Raw genomic sequence first — 22,153 nt, forward strand, 5'->3', positions numbered from 1 at the left:
ACACAATGGCAGCTCTCTGCCTGGTGCAACTGAAGGCCTTCAGGAAGCATTGACTGGCTTGTCAGTGGGCTTCACAACGGCTCTTGGGAAAATTCACTCCTTTGCGTCTTTAAGACTTTGTGATATTAAATATTAAAATAAAGCACCCAAGTAGAAGTCACACCTTAAGTTAGTACCAGCTAATAATTTAACAGGTTAATTATCAGATAGCTTTCTAACCATGAAAGTCAACTGAGAACAAAGCCACACAAAATTGGGATGTAGACTTTTGGCAGACGGAGGAGAAGAATTTATACACAAGTTTCCCCCAAATCTAACCATTTTTAGGATGAGGAGGAAGGAGTACAAACCTAACAGGATAAAGGGATGCTGAAAGAGGAGCCAAAGAGATGCTATGAAACTTCACTGTCTTCACACTTTTGTGTGTGGCTGACACTGTCCCTAGGTATTAACAGATAAGCTATTATACAACACCTTGGTTTGCACCTAGGTTTTCTTAAAAAATAAAAATAAATAAAAATAAAACCCTGTAGTGACCTCTGTGTATCTACTCTGCATGTTTGGCTTGAAATGTCTAGCAAACCACATTTCACCACCTCAAAATACTCTAACCCAGAGGGAAAGAAAAAAAACCACTGATATCCTGGAAAAGTACTCCTATAGTGCAATATCACCGTGCACTTACAATTTAATTTCTATTAAAAATTGGGCTCGTTTGAATCTCAGCCTAATTGTTTCCAGCCCTAAATTCCTTTGATTCATTTATTATTGGTAAGAATGCAATAAGATGAGGAACTGGTTGTTTTCTTGTGTTAAAAATGCTGTATGGCTTTGTATACATAAACAAATGGAACGCCTCCTTCAAAAAGTATTAAGAATTTCAAAACCAGGAGAGTAGAGCATTACACCAAGTGCAGGACTGTCATAAGCCTGGGGCTCTTTGTGACTGTACAGGCCGCATGCCCACAAAGCTAGCCCTGGCCAAGAGGTATCCTGAGGACGTGAAGGAATTGGGGTGATGGCTGTGTGAGTTTCTGACCTAAATATCATGGTCGGGAAGGACTCCAAGAAATAGCCCGAGGGGTAGAGGGAGTGCCTTAAAACAAGCCCAGAGACACCTCCACCCCAGGCACCAAGTAAGTTGAAGGGTGAAGGGGAGGCTGCAGGCCCCTCTTTTACAGCTTTTACTTCATCTGGATTTTTGGAGGCTTCCTGTTCCCCAGGGGGCTAGTGAATCTGATTTAATCTCCGTGCAAATATGAGAAGGAAGCAGCATGACTTGCCCTGAACTCTGCACCCCTAAGAACTCATGGTCCTGAGATTAATCTACCATAAGGAAAGTATGATGCTCTGAGCACTTATGGGGTGAAGAAATTTCTCTCCTCTTCAGTGGAGGATCAGAAGGAAATTCATTTGCTCTCTGCTTGTCTGGATAAGCTCTGGGTGTCATATTGTTATATTGCACAGAACCAGAAGGACAGAATTGATTTGACAGAGCAGTTACAAAGTGAAATCCTTCAACTAAGCTGGCAAGAGCCACAAGAAAAACATACTAGGCAGACAGTACATATTATTAGAAGAGCAACACATTATGAAACATGTACTTGAGATGGAGGGCATAAATATATACGTGGCATTTGATTGCACTTTGTAACTGGGTTCCATGTTCCATTATATTGCACATGATTATAGAAGAAATTATCCTTCAGAAATGGTGTTCCCAAATTAATATTTTATAGTAAAAGACAGTTTTTATACAAATTAGAGAAATCAATAGGCTCAGTTAATTTCTTTTTTCTTCATTCTACTAAAATTTAACACATACATATTAATAAAAAGTACAAATAAATAACAGTATCATATAGACCTATTATAAAATAAGGGTTTGGTTTGATAGACCTCTATATTACTTCAAAAATATTAACAATAACAAAAAGATGTGGCAAGATTGAAATATTAGTTACTTTAGCTCTTAGTCATCTCACTATGAGTATTACCATCAGTTTAATGCTGGATTGTACATTTGCATATAAAATCAACATGATTTGAACATAATTTGAAATTTTATTATGCTAAATTTGATGAGTTTTCAAAACTGCTAGCTATTAAAGATTGACAGGGAACTTTCTTTCTCCCCTTAAGAACTGACAATTTGTGTCTTGAATTATAATTTTTCTCTTACACTCTATTTCAATTCAAGCTTTGATGATCTTAATAAATGTCATTTTATTTATTTATAGGATTCCAAAAATTTTTGTTTTTTACATAATTTTATAGTAGGATTTTAGCTCTACTTGATATAAAACCAGATGTTTGAGTCATCTAACTTGAGATTCCTACTCTTATTAAATATAAAATTATCTCCCAAGTTATATAATTCTAAAATAATACCTTACATCTATTTAATACTTTATAGTTTACAAAGCATGTGCATATACATGACTTCATTTACTTGTTCCTTGCAGGAATTCCATTTTGTGGATAAAGATTAGAGAGGCTGAATCACAGTAAATGGTGATATTCAGCTTAAGCCACTTCTTCCCAATCAGTGTCCTTGCATTTTTCATGCTACACTGACCCCGGTGTTCCTAAATGACTTGACGAGAACTAAAATGTCCTCAATCTGAAATGGAAGAAAACTCAAAGCCAAAATGCTAGTTACACATCTGCTAAATCTGTCAGTGATATGGAGGGGAACATTATCCAAAAATGAACCTTTCTTCTTCCAAATCGTCAGTAACTAGCTTGAGCTCAAAGGTGATTTACAAGTGAAACGTGTAATTAAATGTAACTCTATTAAAATGGCTTTATAAGTTTATATAATGAAAGAGCATGGCCAAGCTTCTTTGATGCAATTTAAATAAGTTTTCAATTTTTGGATCTGACCACTTTCATTTCAGTATTTCATGGCTCATTTGAGATCCTCCCAGAAATTTTACTGAGAATTCTTCCTTATCTCAAGCCACCAAACTTTATGTGCCCCCTCCCCCAATAATAGGTGAATTAATTCAGTGCCACTTATAGTGTTGTTTCTGTCTCTCTTTTTAAAGACAGAATAACGTTTTGTGTACAGTGAAACTTTGTAAACTAAAGCTTTTTCAAATAGTAGCCAGTAAGGTCTGCAAGACAGAGAAGATATTTTTTGGTGATAGAAGTGGGGGTGTCTGAAAAACAGGGTATTACTGTGGGATGTAAATTGGTTCGTTTGAGAAAAAAGTTTAGCCAGTGCACCAGCACAGTATCTATTTTTCTGAGAAAAGGACTTCTCCCACTAGTCTACATCTTGTTCACTGTTTGCGAACAGTGCCTGGCACAAGGTGGTTGCTTTGTAAATATTTGTCAAGTAAAAGGAAAGTAATTGCATCTGTTCTTAAATCCATATCTGAATTTTAACACTGAATTTCCCCCTCCCAAATTGACTTCAATGATGCAATAAAATGTTAGACCTGTAGTAATGTCATCTTTTTCTGCATGACGCAGAACTATTTCTTTAAAGGATTTTCAAAGCCACATTTTTCTACCTGATCTTGTTGAAGTGAGTTTGAGCAGCACTTGTTCAGAATGCAGTTACTAGTTTTCACGTTCCCAGATCATTCTTGGGGTTGAAAATCTGCAAGCTGATTTAGCTTAGACTGGCCTTTGTATTTCATTTTTCTCAAAAATATATAGTTTGGGAGTTCCTCTGACCTCACCTAACACGAGTTTCCATACTTCTATTATATTTTGCTGTGCAAAAATTAATCCTGGCCTACTGCCAGGTATACAGCAATTGCTCATTAAATTATTGTTGGAATAAAATGTGTGGCTGGTATAAATTGAGGAGACCCTAATCAGACATGTGCAAAACACACCTTTCTTTAACCTGTCATTGATCTCATCCTGCTTTCACACCCGCTTCCCAGTAATAGAGGAAAACACTTGATCCTGAAACTTAAAAGTAGTTTCCATTTTAAACAGCCATTTACAATGAACCCCTCAGTCTTCCTTTCAGTGTTTTCCTTCTTGCTCTGGCGATGCAGAGCCAAGTTTACAGGCTTAATGGCAGAGCAGGAGATGTGTTTTGACCTTTGTCCTCAGTTTGCCCTTGATCCACTGCAATGTTGCTTGGCCATTTAGTATCTGGGCATCTGAGCTGATGGCCCTAGAGTGTGGCTGGTCCGGCCTTTGCCTCTGACAGTGAAATCTCTGCATTCTCCTCCAACTCCTGCATCCCGACCCCAGGCACTTCCCACCCATCAGACCACTCACTATTTTAAATGAATGAATCAATGCATTCTCAGGGTTAAACCATCATCTCTCCCCACTCCTTCCAAACCTATCTTTTCTAACTTTTTCCTGTTTCATTATTAATCAGCTAGATGGGAAGGGGGAGGAAAGGCAGGTGGTGGTGGGTACTGTGAGAGTAGGCAGAGGAGTGAAGTGTCACTATTATGGTAGGAGGTCACCAGAATTCTAATAAAGAGATTTTTAATCTAGTAGAATATTGTCAGTTTTTTTTATTACTTCTATTAAAAAGATAATAGGACCATATCATGTATAAACAAGTTGGAATAAAAAAAGAAAAAGATAATCCACTCTTCTAACCCAATTTCTATTAACATGCTAGTATATATATTTCATGTCATTTTCCCATTCATAATAATTTAGTTGTAAAACACAATGAAAAAATATTTACTATTTCTTCTATTGGAGAATAATACTTTAAAGCAAATACACTCATTTATTCCATCAACTACTATTTACTGAGTTCCAAATATATGCAAATCACATGCTAGGTACCATGGAGATACGAAAGATAAATCAGATACACTTCCTACCCTCCAGAAAAGCGTGACCTAGAGGGAGAACTAAGACTTGTACATAAATATATAAAAGGTAGCAAGTGATAAAAGCCATAACAGAGATAGAAACTAACTGCTCTGGGGTATCACATTTCTGTAATATCACTTTAAAACGCATGCCAACAAGTCAAGTTATTAATAATGTAAGTAGTGAATGCCAAGGCATTTTTAATAATTTCATCATATATCATCTTACAATGGTCATTAATAGTAACATTTTCTACCAGATTTTTTTCCTACTGAACATCAATTTTCTACGTATTAGAAGTTTTATTTATTCATTAAACAATCACATGAAATCATCTGCAAAATTTCCTGATTCATGTTGGATCCCTCTGTTTCTTTCAGATGCCACTTTCTGAGCTTATAATATATTCATTACACTTCAGATAACTTAAAGTGGTGTAGTTCATGTAATAAATATTAAGAAATCCCTAAGTGGTATGCAGTAAAACTGTGTAAGAATAGTTTTGTGTATGGCGTGTAAACCAAAATGATGTTCTGTTGGAAAATTCATACCCAAGACATTTCTACTCTTCCCACATTCTAAAGAGATTCGACTATAAAATCTGTATCTTTTCAAAGCACAACGCTTTTTCTCTATGAAAGTGTGTGAGGGTCTCTGTAGTTTTCAAACCCAATATTACCATAATCATTTTGTGTGGTTCTAAATTGTACTGAATATGTTTGATCTTGGACTAAATAAATATTCCGCCTTGTTTACCATTTTTTAATGCCAAAAGATAAAACTGGTGTATGTGGCTCAAAAATATTTTATTAGGTTTTATACACATTAAACAAGCAAAGTATCTTATTTTCATAAATTTATTACAACAATTTAAGAAGTAGTAATAATAAAGATTTGCATTTAGATAAATTCTTTTCTCCTGGGAATTCTGAGTGCTTTTGCACATCGATTAATGCCGGATGGCAGCATCATTATTCCAAACATTTTTTTATTATTCCATCTTTATAATGTGTTGCTTTGGGTTTTTGTTTCTAGCCAATGTCAATTACTAGGCTGGCTATTATCAGGTCTCACATTTGCCTCCCAAACCAGCCCTTTTTGAGAATTAATTACATAACAGAATGATATTACTCAGTAGAAACTCTATGACTGAAAGTTCTGCTTTCACCAGGTACAGATTAAAAGTCATTTCATGGCTTCACTTTCAACCCAAATCTTATCTATACCATCAAATTACATGTTATTAAGAATTGCCAGAAAGTTATTTTTCTATCAACAACTCCTCCTTCAACCACCAAATACCTCATATAAAGAAGTTACACACTTTTTAAAAAGTACCTTTAGAAGTGTCATCCTCAGTTTGTTGCATTTCTCTTCTCTAAAAGCAAAGGTGCTTAACTTGGGATACATAGACAATATTCACAGGTCTGAATTTCTAGAAAGGGAAAGAACAAAACACAAAAGAGGTCATCACAGTGGTTGGTGCCAGATTTTTGAGTCTGCTCTGTGAGAGGAGTGGGGGATCTGCTTGGATCTGGGATCTGTTTTGTTTTGCGGATCCAATCTGAGCAACAGCTTCGAGACTTCTTTGGGATTGACTGGGAATTCAGAGCTACTTCTCTGATCCTCTTTTCACACTTAAAAAAAGTGATTCAGTTATGCTCACTTATAATAAACTCCTTCTCTTTGAAATAACTTCCTAAAAACGTAGAATATCTTATTAAATCTTTCATCTATGGCCTTCATTCATTATTGTTAATATTTAAAGCAAACAATTCCCAAATGCAGTGCTTCTGTTTTAGAAGAAAAGCTATATGTGGAAGAATAGACAGAGCGAATATCAGGCCTCTAGTTTGTGACATTATAGTCACTATATGCACATTTCTACCAACACCAAAATGATGAATTACTGTAACCTAGCTCTGCCAAGTGCCCAGTTTCTAGAATCTATATTAATGCGTATTTCATGAGTTTGCTTTTGAAGCCAATATCTCATTTCTGGCTACTCCAAGGAAATCCCAAACCACCGGAAATTTTAGCATGCACCAAAGTCTTGCAATTTACAAATTTTGTTTGAAACCTCAGTCTTGTGTATGTTACATTCCAGCTGTTTAAAACAAGCATATACATAGAAAGTGAAGCTACATCTTAGCTAGTTTATGTGTTCTTATACTATTTCAACTACTTCATCAGGTTATGGAATTTTGATGATTGAAATTCTAATAATTTTTATTGGTTGTACCAAGTGCAGAGCACTATAAAGGGGATAGAAGAGATGTACTTATTAAGCTACCAAAATCTGGATGCTAGGCATTTCCAAAAACATAGTCTCTAATGGTCAAAATAATCCTGTCAACTAAGTATTATTTTCCCAGTTTAACCTACAAATAATTGAGGCTCAGAAAAGTTTGATTAATGTTTGGAACCATGGTTTAAATCCAGCTGCTAATTCCAAAGCCCCCATTCTTTCTACTGACTTCATAATGCATTGTCCTCTTAAAGTTCTGGGTCACTTTTTTGAATTTTAGTTGTACTTTGTTTCTTTAAAGTTGTTGAATGAACCCTTTGGGTAAGAGCTCATTGTTCAATGATTCAAAGTAATTCAACTTTTTTAAGGAAGCTTCTCCCTGAATTTAGTATTAGAAGTAGTTAGACATTGTTTTAACCATTTTCAGATGGTAGGGCTTGGAATACAACAATAATATGAAAGATTACACCCCCTGGCTTTGAGATGTTGTTCCCTGTTTTTTATTTAGCCAACATAGAAAACACCTGTTCAGTATATACCCTGTTTGGTTATTTTGAACAAATTAACCAATTGAGTCAGTTAAAAACAAAACAAAACAAAGCAAAAACACCTATTAGAATGGCTAAAACCCAAAAAACTGATAATACCAAATGCTTGTAAGAATGTGAAACAATAAGAACTCTCATTCATTACTGGTGGAATGGAAAATGGTACAGCGACTTTGGAAGACAGCTTGGCAGGTTCTTATAAAGTTAACAGTTTTACCATACGATATAGCCATTGCCATCCTTGGTATTTACCCAAATGAGTTGAAAACATGTCCACACAAAAACCTGCATACAAACGTTTATGGCAGCTTTCATAATCGCCAAAAACTAGAAGAAACTAAGATGTCCTTTAAATGGTGAATGGGTAAACAAACTGTGGTACATCCATACAATGGAATATTATTCAGTGATTTAAAAAATAAGGTATCAAGACACAAAAAAGACACGGAGTAACCTTAAATGAATATTGCTTAGTGAAAGAAGCCAGTCTGAAGAGTCAATAGTCTATATGATGCCAACTATATGACATTTTGGAAAAGGCAAAACTGTGGATTTAGTAAACAAACAAACAAAAAACACACACAAAAAATCAGTGCTTGCCAGGGGTTAGAGAGAGGAGGAGGAGGAGAGAGCAATGAATAGGTAGAATACCAGGGATTTTTAGGGCAGTGAAACAATTACATACATATTTTACTGTAATGGTGGGTATGTGACATTACCAAAGGAAAACTGTATCTTCTACTCACATCACTTCAGACACCAAACATGTGGGGATTTTCCCACACCAACCAATTCTCTAGTTCGCCAAACATCAAATGTGTGTCCTACAATTCAATTCTGACACTAACTACCCAAAGTTAGTGCAGAGCCCATAGGTTAAGGGTTCAGTTCCACAAGACTGCCCCCCACTTGATGCCAATCTCAAGTAGTGGATCCCAGGGAATCGCACTTAGGTCTGATTGGCTGTAAATCGGTGTTCCTATGAACTTGTCCTATAATGACTCACAAAACTCAGGGAAACACGTTTCTGGTGTATTATAAAAAATACAATAAAGGATACAAGTGAATAGATGAAAAGGTACATAGGGCAAGGTCCAGAAGGTTCCTTCTGTCCCTGTGGATTTGGGGTGTGTTACCCTCCCAGGACATAGATGTGTTTACCAACCCGGAAGCTCTCCGAATCCATTAGTTCCGGGACTTTTATGAAGGCTTCATCTTCATCAGACAGATATGATCAATTATTAACTCAGTCTCCAGTCCCTCTCCCCTCTTCAGAGGATAGAAAGGGGGCTGAGAGTTCCATGCTTCTTTTTATTTTCTCCTTCTTCCGCCTCTCCCCCATCCTGGTCACTCAGGTTCAAGCCATTGTTTCTCGGTCTAGTTGTGTAGGACACAGCTCTCTGGCGCATGCTGGTATTATGAGCTTTGTGCTCCCCCCGGCTGAGGCAGTCAGCCACCAGACATCGGTTGGCCGCTCACAGCAGCTTACGGTAGCCTGCGGCAGCACTCAGCATCCACAACAGCTCACAGCAGTTTACACCAACCTCCAGCTGCTCACCGCAGCCCAGCTGCAGCCCAGCTGCAGCCCAGCTCCAGGGAGAACCTGTTGTTCACAATCTTAGCTATAGAGGGTGCAGCTCACTGGCCCACGTGGGAATCAAATCGGTGACCTCAGCGTTAGGAGCGTAGCGCTCCAACCCCCTGAGCCACCGGGCCAGCCCCATGTTCCATGCTGCTAATCATGGCTTGGCCTCTCTGGTCACCAGGACCCATCCTGAAGCAATCCTGGAGCCCACCCAGAATCATCTCATTAGAACAAAAGACACTCCCATCACCCAGCAAGGGATTTAGGAGCTCTGTGTAAGATGTTCTTATCACTCCTGTCACTCAGGAAATTACAAAGGTTTTAAGAGTGCTATGTCAGGAATTGGGGATTAAGACTAAATATTAGAACAAAAGATGCTCCAAGCACCCCTATCACTCAGGAAATTACAAGAGTTTTAGGAGCTCTGTGTTGGGAGAAGAGATCAAATATATATTTCTTATTATGTCATAGGTGGACACAGGAGGAGGGCTGGAGGGGCAGCTTTCTCCCGGACAACGGAGCTGTCAGAAGCCATTGTTTCTTTCTTGAGCCCCACCCCCTTCCCAGTGTGCACACACAGGTGGCCACCATATCTGAGTCTCCATCATGCTGGCTGACATCATTCATTCACCATGCCTCAGTGATTTTGAGACCCCATCCACCCAATTTTGGGCACACCCAAGCCACTTCCAGTGGCTTTTTCATACAAACCTCTCATGGCTCATGCTGCAGACTTTCCTAGGATCTCTCAAAAGTTTGCGGAACCCAAATTAGCAGCATCTGGCTTGAGCATGTCTCTTACCTCTGGCTGAGCAGCTCTAAGTCCGGCACTAGTGGCAGCTGGCTTTGGTTCAAGGCTTGGCCTCTCAAGGCACCTCCAGGCATGGCATGGGTGGCAGTCATCTGCAGACTGCTTTGTGGCTCTTGCCAGCTGTCCCTGCATGGGGCACAGGCTGCACCTGAACTTAATCTGCAGTGCGTTCCCTCCCAGGTGGCCCTGGGGCTGGCATACCCAGTGGCCAGCTTGAAAACGAGCTGTAGCATCACCCAGCCACCTCCAAGAATGACACACCCAAAGGGCAGATTGGGCAGGCACCAGAGCCCTACTGAGGCAGATCCTGCTCTGTAAGTTCAGCCCCTGTAACAAAACTTCTCCACTGTAGTTATGGCAAGTCCTCACAACCAATCAGCCTGCAGTTCAATCCCTTCCACTGATGGGCAAACAGCAACCAACGCTCAACTACAACAGGGAGGCACACACAACCCATACGAAGGACACACCTGGAGGGCGCAGCTCAGGTGACCTGGAAGACTGTGCCACTGAGTCCCACAGCACACCTACTACATAAGGCCACCCTACTAAGATTGGGAGACAGCAGCCCTACCTAATACATACAAACAAACACAAGGAGGCAGTCAAAATGGGGAGACAAAAAAACATGTTTCAAATAAAAGAACAGAACAAAGATCCAGAAAAAGAATTAAACAAAATAGAGAAAGCAATCTACCAAAAGCAGAGTTCAAACAGTGGTTATAAGGATACTCAATGATCTCAGGGAAAACTTCAACAAAGAGATAGGAAACATTAAAATGGAGATAGAAAACATAAAAAAGAACCAGTCAGAAATAAAGAATACAGTAGTAGAAATGAAGGATACATTACAGGGAATCAACAGTAGATTAGATGAAGCAGAGGACTGAAAAAGTGATTTAGAAGATAAGGTACGAAAATACACCCAAACAGAACAGCCAAAAGAAAAAAGAATCCAAAAAAAGGAGGAGAGTTTAAGGGGACTCTGGGACAATATCAAGCGTGCCAACATCCATATTATAGGGGAACCAGAAAAAGAAGAGAGACAGCAAGAAACTGAAAACCTATTTGAAGAAATAATGATGAAAAACTTCCCTAAACTGGTGAAGGAAATAAATATACAAGTCCAGAAAGCGCAGAGAGTCCCAAACAAGATGAATCCAAAGAGGACCACATCAAGACATATCACAATTAAAATGTGAAAGTTTAAAGACAAAGAATCTTAAAAGCAGCAAGAGAAAAGCAGTTACCTATCATGTTTCCCCAAAAATAAGACCGAGCTGGACAATCAGCTCTAATGCGTCTTTTGGAGCAAAAATTAATATAAGACCCAGTCTTATTTTACTATAATATAAGACCAGGTCTTTAATGTAATATAATATAATACTGGGTCTTATATTAATTTTTGCTCCAAAAGACACATTAGAGCTGATTGTCCGGCTAGGTCTTATTTTCAGGGAAACAGGGTACAAGGGAGCTCCCATAAGACTGTCAGCTGATTTCTCAACAGAAACTTTACAGGCCAGAAGGGATTGGCAAGAAATATTCAAAGTGATGAAAACTAGGACCTACAACCAAGATTACTCTACCCAGCAAAACTATCATTTAGAATTGAAGGACAGATAAAGAGCTTCCCAGACAAGAAAAAGCTAAAGAAGTTCATCAACACCAAACCAGAATTACAAGGAATCTTAGAAGGACTTCTTTAAGACAAAAAAAAAAAAAAAAAAAAGAAAGAGAGAGAGAGAGAGAATCAAAACTATGAATAATAAAATGGCAATAACTACATGTGTATCAACAATTACTTTCAATGCAAATGGATTAAATGCTCCAATCAAAAGATAAGGGGGCTGGGGTGGCTGGTTAGCTCAGTTGGTTAGAGCATGGTGCTCTTAACAACAAGGTTGCTGGTTTGATCCCAGCATGGGCCACTGTGAGCTGGGCGCTCCACAACTAGATTGAAACAACTACTTGCCTTGGAGCTGATGGCTCCTGGAAAAACACACTTGAAAAAAAAAAAAAGATAAGGGAGCTGAATGGATAAGAAAACAAGACCCTTACATATGCTGCCTACAAGAGGCTCACTTCAGATTGAAAGACACACACAGACTGAAAGTATAGGGATGGATAAAGATATTTCATGAAAATGGAAACAAACAAACAAACAAACAGCTGGGGTAGCAATACGTATAGCAGACAAAATGGACTTTAAAACTAAGACTATAATAAGAGCCAAAGAAGGACCTAGTAATCCCACTTCTGTATATTTAACTGGGTATTTAACTGAAGAAACCCAAAACGCTACTTCGAGGGGTCATGCTCATCTCAATGTTCATTGCAGCATTATTGACAATTGCCAAGATATGAAGGCAACCTGGGTGTTCCTGAATGGATGAATGGATAAAGAAGAGGTGGTACATATATACAATGGAGTATTACTCAGTCCCACAAAAGAATGAAATATTGCCATCTGCAATAACATGGATGGACCTACAGGGTATTGTGCCGAGTGGAGTAAGTCAGACAGCAAATGACAAATGTCATATGATTTCACACATAAGTGAAATCTAAAAAACAAAATAAACAAACCAATATAACAGAAACAAACTCATAGATACAGAGAACATTCTGATGGTTGCCAAATGGGAGGGGAATTGAGGGTGGGTGAAAAAGGGGAAGGGATTAAGGACATATTGGTAATTACAAAACAGTCATGGGGATGTAAAGTACAGCGTAGGGAATATAGTCAATAATATGATAATAACTATAGAGCTATGTGGGTACTGTTGAATAACTATGATGTACACCTGAAACTAATATAATATTGTATGTTAGCTATATTTTAATAAAAATCTTAAAAAAAAGAAGAAGCTATAGTCTTCATACAATTAAAAGGAACAGTTGAAAGAAAGTCTATACTGATGTAAACCATGGGCAGATGTAGATAAGAAATATAATGCTACATACTTTTAAAACCAATGACTCCTCAGATCTTGTTTTATTTTCACAAAACTTATTCTATCTGAACTTTGAAATCACATCAGGTTTTGTTCAAACAATAAAAGCAGACTAGGATGTCAGTAGAGAAATAGAGGTAGAAATAATTGTTTATGGCAATCTAAGCTGTACTAGCCAGAGTTTTTGTAGAGGAGACTAGCTGCCCTATATATTGTTATTTATGCCTCACATACTTTTCATTCTATACTTCTGTGCAAGTTACCTCCTTGCATCATATTAGTTTTCAAATAGTGCTCAGAATCTTCAATCCTGACCAGCAGGAGGAGACCAAGGAGCCTAAGTCATTCCCAAACCCGAGTTTTTGTGTCTAGAATTCATTCTTCTTCTGAACTTTATAGAGCTAGTATTCATATATCAGTGATAAAGAATTTAAATATAAATTTATGCTTTTAAACCTTAGAAGGGTTATAGTGAAGTGTTTAGGTTTGGTTCAGTCTCCTCTATCTATGGAACATAGACTCAGAGATAACACAAGCTCTACCAAAGGCCAGGACTCAAGTCTTACGATATCGAATCCAGTGCTCTTTCAGTAAAAGTATGCAATCTTTACACTATCTAAATGCCTTACAGTATCCTGTCTGGCTAGGTAAGGTGCGAATGTGTCCTTAACAGCTGACACCAGACATACCTCTGGAGTCGGGCTTTCCCATCTGCAAAAGTCAAAACCTGAGCTTTACTATTGTAATAAATATGTTTTAAAATTATAAAAATTAACATATAATCATTGCAGAACATTTAGCAAGAGAAGCAGCAGGAGGGAAGCAAGAGGTGTTGGAAGAAGAGAGGTAGAGGAAGGAAGGAAGAAAGGAAGACAAAAGAAGGAAGGAAGAAAGGAAGGAAGGAAGGAAGGAAAAAAGGAAGGAAGGAAGGAAGACGAAAGAAAGAAGGAAGGAAGGAAGAAAGGAAGGAAGGAAGGAAGGAAGGAAGGAAGGAAGGAAGGAAGGAAGGAAAAAAGGAAGGAAGAAAGGAAGGAATAGAAGGAGGACTGAAACAGAGAAAAATCATTTACAATCTCACCACTCTGAGGTAAGGAATATAAGCATTTTAGTGTTTACCATCCTGGGCGATTTGTAATATTCTATATACACTTGTAACTTGCCTTTTTCTATTTAACCTCTTTCCATGGGAGACAGTATAGCTAGAGTTAAAAGGTGGCAGAACCTGTGTAGCTAGCGGATGAGAGTCCAAGCTCTGGAACTAGACTGCCTGGTTTATATCCTGGTTCAGCTTCTCGCCAGCTGTGTGACCCTGAGCAGGCTACTCAACCTCTCTTACCTCAGCCTCTCCTCTATAAAATAGAGATAAAAATAGTAACTGCTTTTTCATAGGGTCCATTGTGAAGATTCAATGGCTTAATATATCTAAAACACTTATAACAGTGCCTGGCACAAAGTACACTCTGTATCAGGGGCAGTAAACTTATTCCGTAAAGAGCCAGATAGTAAATATTTAAAGCTTTGCAGGGTCATATGGTTTCTGTTGCAACTCCTCAATGCTATCTTTTTGTACAAAAGCAGCTAGAAATGAAAAGGTGGCTGGGTTCCAATTAAACTTTATGGACACTGAATTTGAATTTCATATAATTTTCATGTCATGAAATATTCTTTTGATTTTTTTCAACCATTAAAAAACTGTAAAGACAATTTTAGTTGACGGGCTGTACAAAAATAGGCAGTGGGCTGGGCCCTTTGGGCCACAGTTTGCTGACCTCTGTTCTATATAATTAGCAGACATTATTATGTTTCTATTATCTTTCTATAAATTATTTTTAATAGCTGCTTAGAACAAGATTTTTTGGATGTCCTATAATTTACTTAGTCCCCTATGGTTAGAATTTAGGTTATTTCCAATATTCATTATTATAGGTCACTCTCCAATGAATATCCATGCAAAATATTTGTGCACATTTTTATTATATCTACATCTTAAAATGTATTTAGTGGTAGCTACAAAATGGCTACAGAGCATCTCAAAAGAAACAGACTCTGAAGAAGTAGCCTTGAAAACTAATCTTGTATAGTTTAGCAAATTTCAAACATGTTAGAGAAGGGGCTTTATAAGTATAACATATATTCATATACATAGAACTTACCATGTACCATGTGCCATTCTAAGCTATATGCTGGGGGTGCCAAAAAACGTATACACATTTTAAGAGATGTTATCTATGCTTAAGCAGTAGTTCGCCATAATCAGAAGTGTCTGGACGCCGAAGAGCACCTCTTATAATTGCGGAAGTCAAACATCACTTGTACTCATCTTTTGTTATCGATATGTATTGAGTATTACAATTTTAATAGTTTTTTTCTTTCTTAAAATGTGTATACTTTTTTGGCACTATATATATGTTAAGAAAGGAAAAAAACTGTATTAATTGTAATACTCAATATATACCGATAACAAAAGATGAATACAAGTCACATTTGACTTCTGCAATTATACGAAGTGCTCAAAGTGGATATGTGTATATATATCTATATCTATATATCTATATGTATAGATATATACATATACACACATATATACATATATATATACACAATACGTATATATATCTATATATACATATATATATAGATATATATACACACACCCACATAGTCATTTCGTCTTTAAAACAATCCTATGCAATAGTGGTACAATCATCACTAGCAGCAGCAGCAGCCCCATAGTACAAAAGAGAAAACCGAGGCATAGAAAAAGCTAACTCCCTCCAGGTCACACAGCTAGCTGGTAACAGAGGCAGGATTCAAACTGGGTCTCCCCAGCACTATAGCCCATGATCTTGGATGCTATGCTGCACTGCCTCTCTACTGGTGAGATTTGGCAACTGTGCACTTCTGGATACTCACTTTATAATGTACCTGTGGTCTTGTTTACATTTAGATCATGTTTGCCATGCATGAGTGACCTCATCCTCTAACAATAGGACAACTTCTATCCTACAACGAGACACTTTGGGTGGAAACTGTGAATACCCATCTAACCTTCCTCTTTTGTCCTCCAAACCCGCCCCTCATGCCAACTCTTCATTAATTTGCCCTGTATTTCTTACCCCAAATAGTTGTCCTCTATAAACAATAAAGATTGATTGGAGCATACTTTCATATCTTGTTTTCCAATTTATGGTCCCAAATCTACCAAATTTACGTGGCAAACCTGGTGGAGCTTCGCTTACAGTGCAGGGCCCTACAACGCCGTGGGAATGCAAATTCCAGATAAATACCCACCTTCTTTGAAAACAAAACGGTGGCTTGTGTCAAAAGTCTCTCCGGCGTGGCCCCTGCAGCAGCAGGGCTGGCTTGCTCTGGCCCCCGGCGGGTCCCCGAGGGCGGTGTCCTGCGTCTGTGCGGAGCTAATGGCCAGCCTTCGCCGCCAGGTTCATAAGCGAGTGAGCGCTCTCCCGGCCCTGCCCCGCTCCTGCGGAGCTACGGGCGACTGTCCCAGAAAGGAGTTATGCGATGAGGCGTTGGACTTTGAGGGGAAACGAAGATTCTAGCTCTCATTTCTCCCCCTTATTCCTCTCCCTACTGGGACTCTATTGCTTGAGTTATCCCCTTGCGGATGAGCGGCCAGTGCCGCTGCTGCCACGATGCCGGCCGCCCCCCACTCGTGTCCAAACATGGACAGAATCGAGAAGTATAGAGGAAACGAGGAAAGCAATAAGAGGGTGTTTCAAACTGAGCACGGTGGTACCGACGTGGCGGTAGAGTTGGAAGAGACAGGCGAGGAGTCCTGGCCGAGGCCCCGGGCTCCGCCCGCCGGGGGCGCCGGGGCGCTGGGCGCGTGCGCGGTGCGGCCCCAGCCCCAGCCGCCGCCGCCGCGATGCCTATTTTAGTCAAAGCCGCTGCGGGCGCCGGGACCCGGCACGCGCCGAGGAGCCTAGCGACCCACCAATCCGCCGAGGCTTTCGCGTCGGGCTCCCGTCGAGCCGCCGAGACCGTGTCCTCCGCGCCCCACCGCTGCTGCCCCAAACTTTGGCCAGCGCGGACCAGGCTCGGTGCCAGGGACAAGCCAGGTAAGGAGCGGGAGGCGCAACTGCAGCCCGCTGCCCCCGCAAGCCTGGCTATTTGCAGCAACGCGCTCCTGGGGGCTAAATCGGGAAGCGAAAGTTGGATCCCGGCTCTGCTGGGAGCAACTTTGGCTGCTCCGGCAGCAGCTGCCCGTTCTCTGCGCCTCGGCCACCGGGAGCCCCGCCTTCTCCTCGCTGGCCGCACCCTTTCAGGGTTCCCTGTCCTTGGAAGCCGCCCTTCTCCGCGGGTCTGGGTGCCGAGGCCACACACCTTCAAGTGTCAGCTGCCGCAACTCGGGTCTGGCAGCGCCAACGTCCCCGGAGCTCGGCCCCCATCGGGCCGGTTCCCGCGCTCTGCCTCGGGCAAACCCGGTCAGCTCCGCCTCTCCTTTCCCCGCTGGACTCCCGGGGCTCACTACCCCCGAACCCACTACGGCCCCTCCTTCCCCGCTGTAGGGCCGCCAGGTCCCGCGTGGAGGCGGTGCACGGTGTCGTCCCCCCCACCCCCACCCCGGCCCGGGGCTGTGAGTGCGAGGTAGGGCACGGCGCTAAGAGTACATCCCTCCTGGCTCGAGAGCTCCGGGTCAAAAACAGTTGACACTGACCTTCCTCCTTTAAGGAGCCAGGTGAGCGGGGGCCCTGGGGGTCGTAGATGGTTAGAGAATCCGAGATCTTCGCCACTATCCCTCCGCAAACCCCTTTCTGAGGCTTTGGGTAACGGATTTGTTGGCCAGACAAGTCCCAGAAACTGCTTGCCTTTGAAGCAAGAAGTGCAAAAAGACTCTTGGCGACGTAATGTCCTTTGCCGTTCCGAAATGTACAAAGGTTCGGTCAAAATTATAGAATGAATTGAATACGTCTAGTAGCACGACTTTTGCTCATTGCTGTTATGTTTCTCGTTTTTGTAGTTTGGTGAAGGGTTAAGGTTAGTTTCACCATTTAGCTATTTAGCTCTGCAAATACCTATTTGAAAACCAAAAGATAAAAAGAACTTTACTAGAACAGGGAATTTAAGGAATTAGTATCCAGGGAACTAATAGGAGAAAGAAAATTTTTCTTAATTTAGTCAATATTAATCTGAACGTTTACCAATTTATCAGTCTAATCTTCCTCATTAGACCCATTCATTCTCTGTATAAGGATAGTTCAGTGTGAATCACTTGAATCCACTAATAGGTATGCAAGGAAGTTGAAACTGGTAAGATCCTATCAATATTTATTGACAATAGGTGACTGGCATTTCAAAATAGATATATAGATACATATACATAGAAAAATAATAGACAATAAACGTACAAAAATAAGTAATAAATTGTATATAATAAATATATAATGTTAATTATTATACAGCACAATAAATACATATACAAATTAAATATGTAGACTGTACATCTTTAATAAGGTGTAGTGTATCAAAATATGTTGTAAGATGATCCCACCTTTTAAAATTTCGTATTATTTCCTGGTTCTTGGGTCAGTATGATCGCAGTTTTCCTATCATTTCTCTTGGACCAGAAACTGGTACTTTTAATGCTACTTGAAGAACTTTTAAAAGCCTGAAATTGAACTGCAGTGGATTAGTTGGCAACACAGGTATAATTGGGTAGATGTGGGAGGGGGAGTATGTATTCATTAGCTTATTATATAAATGTGTATTAGAGACACAAGCTATTAAAACTTGAAGAGGTTTCAAAGACCATCTAGTCTACCTGCCTTTAGTCCAGCCACATCTGTTCCTAGTAAGAAGCGGACCCAGGCACAGACTTTTCCCTGGCTTATGTGGCTCTCTGGGGCTTGTTTGGACGTTGATTCTCTCAACCTCAGGAAGGATACTCCCTTTCCCGTCTTTACTACTGAGGTTTGGGGAGACTGAAAAGTGATTTCTAATGGTGTTCCTCATTGTTTGTGTCCCTTTGATATGGCTTTCACCTCTGCCTCTGGCATCTTCTACAGAGGCTAAGCCTTGGATATACATAAATGAATATGACATTGCTCCTACCTCATGGGGAGCATAGAGTAGTTAGAAGAACAAATAGGACAACAGGAGTGAAAGCACATTCTAAAGTGCAGTAGAAATGGTAGTTAATTGTTAGCTTATGTAATGCTAGTACATAAACTGACACAGACATTAGCTTATGAGTGATAGAGGACATTTAATATCATTCTCCGTCCTGCAGAAATTATGAGATTAATTCTGATTTGGTTCTTGAAAGCAAACTTTTGTGTAAGTAGAGTTATTAAAATAATGATGCCTAATCAACTATTTCTCTTATATTTATGAGCTATTTCAGAATTATGTGAAGAGATCTTTAATTGACTTTAATCATTTCATTCACTTTTGTAAGTTTGTGTGTATGTTTTTTTATCATTTTAAGAGACGTGGAATTTTCACATTTGTGTAATGACATACTTTAAAAATGCCTAGCCTGTCCCAATTATTCTACCACCTAAAGCCTTTATGTGTGATAAAAAAAAATTAATGGGAAAGTATGGTTAATTGCATGACCTTATTTGGAAAGAAATATATATTTCTAAATTAAATTTAAAGGTACATTCATCTCCCCATTTGGAATTCTTTTCCTGAAACAGAATAATTCATATATTCTGTAAATCTACATAGTTTTTGTAAGACCAATTTGTATAATTAATAATAGAAAGAGTTTTTTAAGTATCAGAGACAAGTAATACAGTTAGAAAGTAGTGCCACTTTGTGTGAAATATATATTCTTTGAAATATATTTGCTACAGACTTTAATATTAAATAGTTAAATGTATATTCATAACTGTTCCTACATCTAAGTAAAATGAAAGTTTACTATTTTTCAATTTGTGAGATGCAACCAACTAGGATTTTTATGGGAAAGAAAGTAGGGATTTAAATTAGACACTAAGAGAGAGTAAATGTTATATCTCTGTGTGTATATAAAAATGATGATAGTAATGTATTTATTATGTGCATAAATGATAATGTAAAATGTATATATGTATGATGCAGTGATTTCATGATAATATAAAAATAGAGCCTTCCAAATATCCTAAGCCTTCAAATAGTAAATATGAGAGTGTTGAGTTTTTTTGAAAGTATTTAAAAAATCAGTTTTTCCAGTTATTTTTTTCTCTGTTTGGATTCACTGTCACTAGAAGAAATATGATGGAAGACTATACCAAATAACTTTGCAGTTGCTATGGTTTATGAACATTGGTGATTATCTTTTGGACTAGTTAATTCCATCATTCCTCTCTCTCCTACCTTCATGTATGTTTATATACAGATATATAGATATTACAGATATATAGAGAGATAGGTATACATATATACAAATATATAAGAATAGTGTACTATGCTAAGTATTATATATATTTTATTTCATTTAATGATAAAGTCAAATGTTAATCATAAAATCAAATGAGGTATTATTATCATCATGTAAAAGATAAGGAAATTGATACATTTAATATATGACAAAGCTGGGATTTGGACCGAGGTCTGTCTAATTTATAAGCACCAGAGTAATCTATTTACCAACAATTAGTTCACAGAAATAATTTTGGTATACCATCTATAGGGGCAATAAGATACATCTGCTATTTTTATGATTGTCCTTTTGTTTATTTGTTTTTACAGGAATTTTCAAGATGAATTATACCGAATCCAGCCCATTAGCACAATCAACTGCAATAGGTTTTACACCTGAGCTAGAAAGTATTATACCTGTGCCTGCCAATGAGACCACTTGTGAAAACTGGAGAGAGATACATCATCTAGTTTTTCATGTAGCAAATATTTGTTTTGCAATTGGGTTGGTTATTCCAACTACTCTTCACCTCCATATGATTCTTCTTAGGGGGATGTTAACTGTAGGTAAGATACCTAACTGGATACCTATATGTAACTCGATTCGGATCAGCTTTGCATTGGGAGCTTCAGAGAATTCCTTGTCAGGTCTATAGCATACCAAAAATATGTCTTTGTTACCAAATTAGCAGTATATCAAGTAACTTAGAACATAGGCCTTCACATGTCATACTTCTCCCTTACATACTTTAGATAAACCTTTGTATGTTTTCATATGTTGTTTAGATTTTCCAGATACCAGAAAATCCATTCTTGTGTAAGAGTGTGGACTTTGGAGCCAGATTGTGTGATTTGAATCCTGGTTTCACTTGCTTACTTGAATCCTGGTTATACTTGCTTACTGTGTAACTGGGGCAAGTGATTTAACCTTTCTATACCTCAGTTTCCCTGCGTGTCAAATAAGGGTAAAAATAATACCACCTCCTGGGATTGTGAGAATTAAATGATTGTGTGTGTGTGTGTGTGTGTGTACACATTTGACTAATAGTGCCTGGCACATAGTAAGTACTATATAGTCTTAAATATTATTAATTGAATAGGCATTTACTTGCAGGGGCCAGCAAAGCACCATTGAGAGCAAGATCAATTACCCAGATACAATAGTTCAAGTCTCTTTTTGGGGGCCCCAATAACCCTGATGAAGCAGATTAAATTGATTAATATCAAAATACTAAAACAATTGAATTATTATTTTAGTCAGTGATTCTTGACAAATTACTCTCTGTAATTCTTTCCCTAATGATTCATTTATTCAATGCATTTTTGAGCACCTGTAATGTATCAGAGAAAAATTGAAGATGGCATTCTCCATCCTTGAGAAAGACACTCTTTGGGAGGCCAGAGAGGAACAGATGGGTAGTCACATGTGATGTGCGCACAGTGCCAGGGAGAAATGGAGAGAGTGACAGGCTTAGCAGGAAGATGGAGCAAGGTCCCACTGAGGAAAAGACATTGGAGCTGGCTTTTGGAAGATGAGCAGGATTTCTTTGAGTGTGGGCGTGTGTGGTATCCAGGTAAAAGTCACAGAGGAGCTGGAAATTCAGCGTACTGAGGAAGAATAAAGAGTAGTTCATTGTGCCTGAAATATATGAAATATGACATGGAATGGCCGAAGAAGAGGCTGGAAGGGTAACTAGAAGGTAGCTTGTGGGACTTCTGTCTGTTATTTCTGAAAAAGATAAGGATTGTAGCAGGAGGAGCCGTGTTGAATTAAAAACAAACAAACAAAAACAACACTTTATCAAAACCAGAAGCTAATTATGAATT

At 38.9% G+C, this 22,153-nt stretch overlaps 1 protein-coding gene, 1 long non-coding RNA gene and 1 other non-coding gene across 8 annotated transcripts in view; 2 read left to right on the forward strand and 1 right to left on the reverse strand.

Annotated features, from left to right (window-relative positions):
• The window catches only part of LOC109449098 (uncharacterized), a 133,212-nt gene extending 116,742 nt beyond the window's left edge, over positions 1 to 16,470 (reverse strand). For all 4 annotated transcript variants that reach the window (XR_016020216.1, XR_012496698.2, XR_016020214.1 and 1 more), the window contains exons 1-2: positions 16,250 to 16,470; positions 6,148 to 6,244 (exon numbers count right to left, since the gene is read on the reverse strand). This is a non-coding gene — a long non-coding RNA (uncharacterized LOC109449098). The remainder of the gene's footprint in view (positions 1 to 6,147; positions 6,245 to 16,249) is intronic.
• On the forward strand, positions 11,859 to 11,932 carry TRNAK-CUU (transfer RNA lysine (anticodon CUU)). The gene has a single exon. It is a non-coding gene; the product is annotated as a tRNA-Lys (tRNA).
• Positions 16,471 to 16,698: 228 nt separating the features above from the next.
• The window catches only part of POPDC1 (popeye domain cAMP effector 1), a 36,513-nt gene continuing 31,058 nt past the window's right edge, over positions 16,699 to 22,153 (forward strand). Inside the window, exons 1-3 of one of the 3 annotated variants that reach the window (XM_019734999.3) lie at positions 16,879 to 17,037; positions 17,488 to 17,657; positions 20,657 to 20,893. In XM_019734999.3, the coding sequence (XP_019590558.1) occupies positions 20,668 to 20,893 (226 nt within the window). In that variant the 5' untranslated portion in view covers positions 16,879 to 17,037; positions 17,488 to 17,657; positions 20,657 to 20,667. Of the gene's footprint in view, positions 17,038 to 17,078; positions 17,658 to 20,656; positions 20,894 to 22,153 lie in introns of those variants that run through there. The other 2 variants (XM_019734998.3, XM_088795532.1) reach the window with 2 other exon arrangements.

This window comes from Rhinolophus sinicus, chromosome 2 (assembly GCF_057876585.1).
Source record: "Rhinolophus sinicus isolate RSI-liver-muscle chromosome 2, RSI-T2T, whole genome shotgun sequence".
In the NCBI taxonomy this organism is placed as follows: Eukaryota; Metazoa; Chordata; class Mammalia; order Chiroptera; family Rhinolophidae; genus Rhinolophus; species Rhinolophus sinicus.